The sequence below is a fragment of the Atractosteus spatula genome, chromosome 28, assembly GCF_055471065.1.
Source record: "Atractosteus spatula isolate fAtrSpa1 chromosome 28, fAtrSpa1.hap1, whole genome shotgun sequence".
Lineage (NCBI taxonomy): Eukaryota > Metazoa > Chordata > Actinopteri > Semionotiformes > Lepisosteidae > Atractosteus > Atractosteus spatula.
Genome location: NC_142733.1, coordinates 6,634,072 through 6,644,082, shown reverse-complemented (window position 1 = coordinate 6,644,082; position 10,011 = coordinate 6,634,072). Strand labels below are relative to the sequence as shown.

At 43.4% G+C, this 10,011-nt stretch overlaps 1 protein-coding gene across 1 annotated transcript; it reads right to left on the bottom strand.

Annotated features, from left to right (window-relative positions):
* Positions 1 to 536: 536 nt before the first annotated feature.
* Positions 537 to 8,833, bottom strand: hsh2d (hematopoietic SH2 domain containing). Its single transcript, XM_088907489.1, has 6 exons — positions 8,761 to 8,833; positions 4,943 to 5,082; positions 4,346 to 4,435; positions 4,075 to 4,240; positions 2,464 to 2,766; positions 537 to 2,160 (listed from the first exon to the last, which is right to left on the bottom strand). The coding sequence occupies exons 2-6, from the start codon at positions 5,065 to 5,067 to the stop codon at positions 1,543 to 1,545; spliced, it is 1,302 nt and encodes a 433-aa protein (XP_088763615.1). The 5' UTR covers positions 5,068 to 5,082; positions 8,761 to 8,833; the 3' UTR covers positions 537 to 1,542.
* Between the last annotated feature and the right edge of the window lie 1,178 nt (positions 8,834 to 10,011).

Genomic DNA, 10,011 nt, shown 5'->3' with positions numbered 1-10,011 from the left:
TGCAGTTTCTCTCTAGGGTGGCTGGACTTGTTCTCCGTGACAGGGTGAGGACCTTGGCACTTCGGCAGGACCTTGGAGTTGAGTTGGTGCTCCACTGGATCGAGAGGAGCTGGCTGGGATGCCCACTGAGAGGAGACCCAGGACGCGCTGCAGGGATTCTCTCTCTCAGCTGGCCTGGGAATCACCCAGGAGGAACTGGAGACAGTTGCTGGGGAAAGGGAAGTCTGGTCTGCTCTGCTCAGCTTGTTATGAGCAGGACCCTCGCCAGGAGTAAGCGTTTCAAAAATGGAGGGATGGAGCTGTGGTCAGTTTCTGTTAGTACTCAAGGTGCACTGTTACCTGTGCACTTCTCATACCTTCACCAGGAAAAAATGACTTGAAAACCCACCCCAATATTCATTTGTTATGTTGTGCATTATTATCCTGGTTCTGCTCTCAAATCCTGTGAAATGCTCGATTCCTCCTTTAACAACACATTAAACAATTTTAAAAGAAAACAGGGTAAAAAATACAAAATTCATTAATCACGTTAAAACTTCATTATAGGATTTTAATTTTGTCATTTTTGCAACTTCAAAATGGACAGCTATCCATGTGAAAATGGTTCTTTTTTCAGGAAAGGTTTTGTTTCATATGTACAGAAATAGTAACATTTTACACAACACTTTACATACTCAAATAGTTGTTTTTCATGTAAAAAAAAACCCTGAAAGTCAAGATACTCAAATTGTGAGTATCCATAAAAATTTAAAGAAAGGATACAATTAAAACACAAAGAATATTAATATTAATTCAGAACTGCTGCAAAAAGTGTGCAAAACTGATCCCAAACTGAACTGTAGGCAATATAGATATGAGCAGTGTGCTAAAACTAGTCCTTTATGAATGGGATACTGATAATCGTATTATCAGCAAGAAAATAAAATGGTCAATCTGAAGTTAGAAAAATATTATATTAATATAAACAACTTAGAGTAGCTATTTAGGAGGCCAAATATTGTAAACAATATGTGATGACAATTAAAGGATGATTAAAGGTTTTTTTATGTGTTATTATGGTAAAGGAGTGTGTATGTTCTCCCTGTGTTTGCACAGGTTTCCTCTCACAGTCCAAAGACATGCTGGTAGGTTAATTGGTTTCTGGGAAAATTGGCCCCGATGTGTGTCTGCCCTGTGAAGGTCTGGCATCCAGGACATACCCCTCCTTGCACCTGTTGCTTGCTAGATTATGCTCTAGCATCCCCCGTGACCCTGAACTGGGAGAAGCAGTTAGAAAAAGTACTTCAAAGGTCAAGCACCTAAAGCACTTGTCTTGCACTATTTCAGTCTGGCTGTCTCGGTGTTCGCTTGTCTTGCAGGATCCATACTGGCGACCTGCAATTCCATCTCAGTGGGACACATCATAAGGCAGGCTGAAGTCGGCCACATGCTGCGCCACTGAGGTGACATTAGGGCCAGGCTCCCAGCCTCCCCCTCACACGGGATGAAGTCAGGGCAGGCTGTGCCCTGCAAGTAGTCCTGCCCATTTCATGCAACAGTTCCTCAGTAGCCTGGGGCAAAGGGAGGAGGATGGAGGTACTCCACAGGGACGCCTGGTTGTTCTTTGTGCACAGAGACTAGTGTGCCAGACCCATAGACGGGATCATCAGGGCTGAAGACCATTGTTTTGGTAGCCCTGGGAGAAGATGAGGTGGTGGCAGGACAGGCCTTTCGCTCCGATATCCTCTCCTCTTGCCAAATTTCCTCATAAATATTTCGATCCTCTGCGGAGTCACCCTCGGTGTCACGCCTGGCTGAAGCGCCTCTCCGATCAGGAGGCTCGGCAACACAGCCAGCAGAGGCATGCTGGAAGGGCTCTTCGTATGTGTGCTCTTCCAGACTCTTCTTTCTGGGGGGGCCCTTGGGGGGTTTTGCAAGGCCTCCCTTCTCTGTACTGGCAAGCTCGCAAGATGGCACCCCAAAGCATGGGTTGGAGCGTGTCAAAGGCGTTTCTGTGCAAATCAAGGTGCTGGGCTGGGTCTGGACCGGACCGCTGCTGGTTTGCACCTGGGTCTGTGGCAGAAAGGTCTGGGAGGGCAATTCCGTAGGCAGCTCCACAGACGGCGCTGATTTCTGGGTCTTCTTTTTCCTTGGCAAAGGTATTGGCATGACTTCAGTCGTCTGCAACGGAGAGGAGAAGTAAAAAGAGGAGTAAAACGATCATACCATGTGCAACGTAAATCTGTGTCCTACAGAAACTTTGAATGAGTTCTGCTTGAGTGAAAAGCCTTTAAAGGAAGTTAATGATTATCCCAGGTCAAAGGTTAAAGGGCCCTTCTTGATCCTGTTGCCTGTAGCCTGGGGACAGAGCATCCCCTTGCAAGGCAACACTTCCTTCAAGACTTCAAGAGCGACAGTTTGCGTTTGTGAAAAGGAGCAACAAGAGAAGTGTGAACTCCCACACGCTGGAATGCAAACACTTACTATGTCCGTGGAGAGGCTCATAGCAGCCAGCTCAGCGGGCAGGCAAGGGTACAGACTGGCCGCTGGCAGTGGGGAAGAAAAGGGGGCGCTTGGTTTGGCCTGGGACAGCTCCCCTGCAGCAGGAACGGGGCAGTGATTCGGGAGGGGTGGGAGGCCGTCCATGGGCGAGCGGCGTTTTGCCAGAGAGTCGGAATGCGGCAAGTTACTGGGCGAGGCACAGGGTCTCATGCCAGCAGATGGGGATCCTGGGATTTTTCCCCAGCCATTCAGCAGCTCAGCATAGTCAGCACTGGCATTCGGGGCCTGCAACAAGACAAGTGTTTTAATGGCATGCTGCTGTGAGCAATGCACTAGCTTTAATGCTTCGCTAGAGGGAGCAAACTGGGAAGATTCAGTGAGCTGCACTACTGGTTTGCCCTGGTTTCCCTACTGTTTGCCCTGCTCCCTTAGCTTTTCACTGGGACTTTGTGGAGTTACACATCACTCTTTTCTGTTTAAAAAGACCTCCCTGTGAATTCATCTCAGGCTTTTGATAACGTGGATAGTTAGAAATGGTACTTCGGCAGCACAGAACAAATTCCTTAGTGATATTCTTTAAATGATCTCAATCCATGTTTTGAGAGCTCCTTGTTATCAGTTTAACAGTTCATTTAATTACACCATTTATAAGTCAAGAGACTACATATAGACTCGCATCTATCTAAAAAAGCCTACCGCCCAAACCAAATAGGATCCAAATACAGAATTGAATTTGGACTTCTTCAGGTATTTTGTATTAATTAAAAGCCCTCTTCACTGGACAGGACTGTGCGTGTTGTGTAAAGAACAAACACTTCCAAGTAAAAAACAAAACAAACATCATGGCCACACCTGTATGAATAACAAGGAAAAAACAGCAGACAAGGTCAGGGCAAGACCTAACGGAAGAGGGAAGAGAATCAAGCTAAGGCACGGCTTAAACATGAAAGCTTAACACGGATAAGCGAGGAGGAAGTCCAACATTATAAGCAAGACGTAAATGGACTTCAGCTCTGTAAGATACAGGTCCGAATACATTCCACTCTCAAGCTGTTGGTCCTGGTCTGATTAGGTCCAACCGACAGCAAACATCATCAGTTTCATAGCTGCTTTAGTCAGTACACTTTTGGTGTGAGCTGCATATATCTAGCGAACTACAACTTCCCCAATCCAAAATGTATGGCTGAACTCAACCCGTGTTGAGCAGAGGAAGAACAGCAGCCCAGCATTGTTTCAAAACAAAGAGAAACAACACTTTCCCATTTGCTTTCTAGCAAAGGTCAGAGCCAATTCAGTCCGGGAGCTTAAAATGAGGAAACTTTGTGTCGTCCTGCAATGGAGAACACAAAAGAGAAATGACCGTCTCGGTGGAGGTGGTAAAGGTTTTGCGCGACCGTGGCTGAGCGGGGAGCAGCTTCGCTCTGCGCGCGAGCTGACTTTGCGCTGACCAGTTTGGGCAGCTCCCGGGCCGTGCATGAGGAGAGCACGGGGTCGCCTGACTGGGTGCGCGCTGCCCTGAGCCAGCGCAGGGAGGGCAGCAGCTGGAAATGGGAAAAGAGAGCAGCAGCAGCTGGAACACCCAGGGATACTTGCCTGGCCGCAGGTGGAGAGGAGCAACTCATTGTGTGGCATGAGGGGAATCCTCCGGTAGAAATCCACCAGGTCCTGGAGAGACCTGTGGGAGGTATTCTCTCCCACGATGATGTACTGGCCGTTGCGCAGCACGTCGATCATGTAGTGTCTGCAGCGGTCGTCGGCTCTAGGGAGGAGAAGTAAGCACAATGCACATGGGGCCATTTTCCCATCGTATCTTTCCCATCGTCCCCGCACGCCGCCCACGATGTGAAAAAGCCAATCAGCTCACCGGCAGGACAAAGTATACCCGATGCGGCTCTCACTGACCCGGATGAGGAAACAGCCGACTGGTTTGTACATCAGTAAGTCTTCGGCATCCCTGGAGAATCAGAGCAGCAAACGCAATTAAAACCTGCAAAGGTCAGGGCATGACCTCCGTTTAGGGTCTGTACCCCCCCCCCCCCCCCCACCAAGATAAAACTTAACTGCCCACTCTTATATCTCCCCAAAATTAAAAAAATAACATACAGAATTATTTTTTTTTCTGTTGATATACAATTTCAATGAATGAAATTATAATTTTGCCATTGTAAAAGTACCTTTTGGAAAAAAAAATACTTTTGCCATCTCCCAACATAATCAATGCATTCACCACTGTATTGGAAATCAGGAAATTTTGAAGAATTAGTAGCATCTTAAAATGTTAGATTTAATAGTCCTTCACAGTACTATAGATATGAAAAAGCAAAACCTTCTAAAAATGTTTGCTTTTTCAGCTTTTAAGCAATGTCTTTGGGATCCATCCTCCACACATCCTTTCAGCAGGAAAAACTGGTGATTGTTAGGGAGTAGGAAGTGACCTCTAACAGGGTTTTGAGATCCTTACTTTCTAGAGATGATGCCATGGAACCAGTCAGGAACAACTCCATTCCTGATCACTCGGTCGATCTGGAATTCTGTGAACCACTTGAGCGCCTCTTGGTGTTTTGCGCTCTCGTGCAGATGGCTCATCCTCTCTCTTGGGATCTGCACAAGGGAAACATGAAACTTGTTGGTCTTTGACAGAATAAAACAAACCACAAACTCCTTGGTCTCCCTGTGCGGAACAAAGTCTGTGCTTCCTTCTTTAGGGAAGAAAAGAGAAGTTGGGTTTCTTAGAAAGAAAGGAGTGCTTTCAAATTTGAAAAATTCTGGGACAGTTACTTCCACCAGTTAAAGAAGCTACTAATGCCTTCCTCCCCACTCACACACCTGTTTAGAGCCTTTTAACTATATATAACAGCATGACGTCATTTACATTCTGGGAGATTCCAAACAAGCATTTACATGACTCATTTTGAGCAGCTGTTGTGCCTGGAAGTCCAGGTGTAGCACTTCCAAAATGACAGCAGTTGAATGAGGTGTCCATTACAAAAACAAACAGAACTAGATTCCAGTTTCGGGCAGCAAAATAACCCATGACTGAGGCTACTCCTGCTACACACAGTTTCCTTCCTTTAACAAACCTTCCCTCTCAAGGATTTTCTAGTAGTTCACAATTTCTAATTCAGTGAAGGGCCAAGCTAACTTTGAGAAAGTTATATTATTTTGTTATCCATTAGTTTCCTTAGGAGATGTGGTCTGTAAACAACTAAAGTGGGATTTCTGCTTGCAAACAGTCAACGTTTAGCCTCTGTAAAAGTTCTGTCTTAAGACCTTATTAAAGATATTCATATGCGAGTGGGAAAAATGAATGTATTTTTTTAAATGATAATGACCAAACCTAACTGAAGCAGAGGCCTGTTTACTGTCTCTGACAATAAATATCTGAAAGGGATTAAGTAAAGAAAAAGGTTATTCTATTTTACGCCTTTCACAAGGTTCCAAATGCTAACTGCACTTGACATTCATTGTCAATGTTGACCATGTCCCAGAAGTACAAGGCAGTGCACCTCGCCTTCCCATTTCAAAAGCACAACACCAGAAGAAGACAGCAGTTGGTGTTCTAGCAATGGCCTGAGACTGACTCCGTTTGAAATAATCACACATTTGATGTTTTTTCAAATTCACTGAAATGTATTTAGATGTTAATCCCGACCTGACAAGATGTTCAAACCTTGGAGGAAAATAGCAAATTCAGTGTTGATGTCCAACAACCCAGTAACGCAGGCTAGAAATAGTCATCTGCATGCAATGCAGTTAGACCGGAATGGAATGGTGAAGAATCGTATTCCCCGAACTAGCAATTTGACATACCATTTTTCAAGCTAAATAAATAAATGAATAAATATATTCAGGCTTAGGTCACCTGGGTTTTCCAGACTTGACAAGACTCAAAAACTCCCCCCCCCCCCCCCAAACTGGATGAGTTAACGCACGTGGTTCTTTTAACATAACCTAGAAATGAAAACAATAACGCGTTTTCATTTTACAGTCTGCTCACGAACTGCAGCTTTCAGACAATGTGGCCAGTCGCTGTCTGTGCTACAGCCTTTAACTGGAAAGGAGACATTGTTCATTTAAGAATTAGCCCTCAGATATGATAATCAAATATTCCGCAAGGTCAAAAAAAATTAAATGAAATGGATGATTATTGAGCATCACAAATGAAGTATAATAAGACCTCTATCACAATGCAACAAAATATCGATACTAACTCTCAAAATAATCCTTAATGAAACGTATCGAATGCTAATATATCGCAACACTTAAAAAAAAGTCTTCAGATCTGTCAATCTGCAGACTTCTTGAGATTACGGTTGTCATCGTGTTTCTCCCGTTTTACTATTTAAATGCATTTCAGTCCTGGCTCAATTTTTGCAGTCAAGACGGGATTACCTCTTTACGTGTATACGTGTCACACTGATCAAACTCAATCAGAAAAGCTTTCTTCACGGAGGATAAACTACGGAGCGTTGTGACGATAACTCCAACCCTGCGTTACAACAACTGCTTTCCTTAATTCCTCCTGATCGTGAGCAGGCAAACAGAATTACTGGTCGTTCCTGTCACCAAAAGAGATCCCATGAAGTCACAACCTGCGTTTTACGACTTTTTTCGCTCCTGATAAACCCAACTGCTTCGTCATACTAGGATGGTCACGGGCAACACGTGTCACGCTAAAATACAGCTGGGCAAAATTTAATTTCAAACAGATCGAATCATCGCTTGTCAAAGGTGGGGTTGTGCTAAGTTTTGATAACATGTCGCTGATTACGTATTTAAATTCTACCATAAGCCTTGGAAAAAAAACCTTTAACTCTCTGGAGTCTGTGGGATTAAAACAGAACGTGTTCAAGAGCAGTTCAAAGACTCGACGCAAAAATAAACTTGGCATTTCCAGCAGTAGAGAAACTTCATTTCTCTGGCAAATGAACATCAGGAAAACGTGTAACGTGTAGGTTTTTTACGTTAAAAAAATGCTTATTTTCACACCACTGCAATTTGAGCTTATTTTACGATTGTTTGCTTGATTGGTTCTTAGGTGAACTGTATTTACAAGAATCATGAGTATCAGTTGTACTGTAACTGAGCTCAACTTGACAACTGTCAAATTCATCACAAAATGCATCGGTCAGGCAGAGTCTGGGTACTGCTTCAATTATGTGTGACAGATAGTCAGGCACCTGAACAGGTGCAGAGAAAATGCACCTATTTTTCTGTTAATTTATACGATGCTCGGAATCTGCAGAAAGACTATTAAGAAGTATATATATATGCGATTCCTATAAGATCTACAGAAATGATGCAAATAAGCTAGCTATTTCCATCCTGGCTTTTGCATTTGAATATTTCAATATTCAAATGCTCATAGTTATAACAGAGCTCAGATGTCAAAGCTCTGTGAGCACAACAATAATAAACAATGCCCCGATCTGGCGAAATTGGCGAGAAAAATCAAATTCTAGATGCTAAGATTAAGTTGCACGGGAACTTTTCAGGTAAATTAAAATGACACTATGAGCTGACAAACCAGTCTCTTGTTGCCAGCAGTCTCCATAGTAGCAGGTAGGAGAAAAAACTGGTGAACATATTTTTTAACAGACACCGCTCTGTCCAGGGATCTGGAATTCAAGGGTGATAAATCTCCTGCACAGATGATTAAATTTAATCATTTTAATTGACTTTAAACGATAAAAGTCTTGCATTCCAGTAACATCCATATTGTGGTCATGTATCTATTTTTGTTTTTAAACATTGCCATGTAAAAATAATTCAATAATAAACACCCCATCCATAACAGGAAATGACAAATTCGGCAACGTGGTTTCAATCCAGGGTTCCAGAGCCACAAAAGAGAATCTTAGTTTTTGAATTCAAAAGCAATTGCAAATCTTGGAATCCTATTTTTATTTCAAGCATAATAGAAACGTCGAGCTATTTAAAATACATTGGCAAAACAGCATTTCAAAGAATGTTTTCTCTGAGAGATGTGCATAACGATACCCGCTTTGTACATTTTGGGAACTATTTTCGGCGTTCCTCCTTCAATCTTGGAAACCGCTAACAGAAATACGATTTCACTTCGATCTTCTCTTTACAGACTTCACGGAAGTATGTTCCCATCGTTAGTTATCGACTCGAGAAAATAAGAAATTAGGACTTCGTCCTCTGTAGGCGATAAAAAGTCTAAAACAGACATCTTCCAAAAAGATCCCAAATCATGTTCTCGTCCCGTTTCACTCTCAAAAAGTTGTCGACCGTGGGAGGGAAAAAAAGACTTACCTGTCTTTACCAATACCGAGAGCTGCAGGTGCGTGTGTGTGTGTGTCTGTTCCGTGCTGAGCGTTTCACAACTATTTCACACCTGCGCCAGAAAGGGGCGGGGCGAGAGGAAAGCGAGGAACTTTAAAAGTACAAATCGCCCTTCAGCTGTGAAATGATCCTTTCCTGTCCGTCCCCTACGCTTCTCATATGAGCACTTAGGGATAATAACTTTCTAAAACGAGATCTTCCAAGTTCGCGATATTAATTGTCCCTTTCTATAGAAAAGCACAGTAAAGTAGCTTTACTGGCATCGGCTGAAAGTCCTGATAGAAGAATGTCCTGTCAAAACAGTAGGACAGGTGCCGAGACTATCCAGACAAGTTAGTGATTGTACATAATCACTTGACAACAGGTAAGCCATCACTTTGTAGAGCAATCGAGGTAGCACATCTACACAGCTCTGTATTAGACTCTGAAAGTGCAGAGATTCACGGGTATGAAATTTAACAGTGTAAGAATTAATTTAGCCTTGATGAAGCTGATGTGGGTAGTTTATTATACAGAGCCTGATGTTTACTTTTTTATTCATCGTAGCCGCATAACAGATATTAAACACAGAAAAGCAGAAACGCCGGGTTACACCTAGGGTGATTATTCTTGATTGGCTGCTGTAATACACGAGGGAGCTTCAAGGTTACCACGCCTAAAATCTGGAAATTGCGGTTGTCATGATTTAATCCACCCAAACTAAGTTTAAAAAACACCCTTTTAATTTGAACAGGAAAACTTATATCTATATAAAGTTAAATCGGCACATTAGAAACCCGGTGAAAAACATAAAAAACGAAACAGAGAGTTAGAAACCAGCATGTCTTTCGCCATACAGGGGCACGGTTCTTAAGTAAATGACTGATCTTGTGCCTTTGAAACTAAAGACTACGCGCAGAGATACCGGAGTCTCTGCTGTATGGAAAGATTAGGATCAGTGAAGCAGCGAATCTCTGCAGTGTTGTTCCGATTGTAAATGTCATCTTATCGCACAGTTCCACCACGTCTCTAAAACTTCCCTGTGCTGCAAGATCTCCGACTCGATATCACCGCGGTCCTTACGCAACACATTTTCAGCATCACCTGCGGCTGCACGATGAAGCTGCCCCACATTACCGCCCCTTCGTCTGGGCAGCACTCCTTCTCTTGCCGGTGTAGTAGCCAATTCAGTGGTTTTCCGGGGGGGTCTAAATGGGCCACAACGCCGCTGCTTGGCAGAAT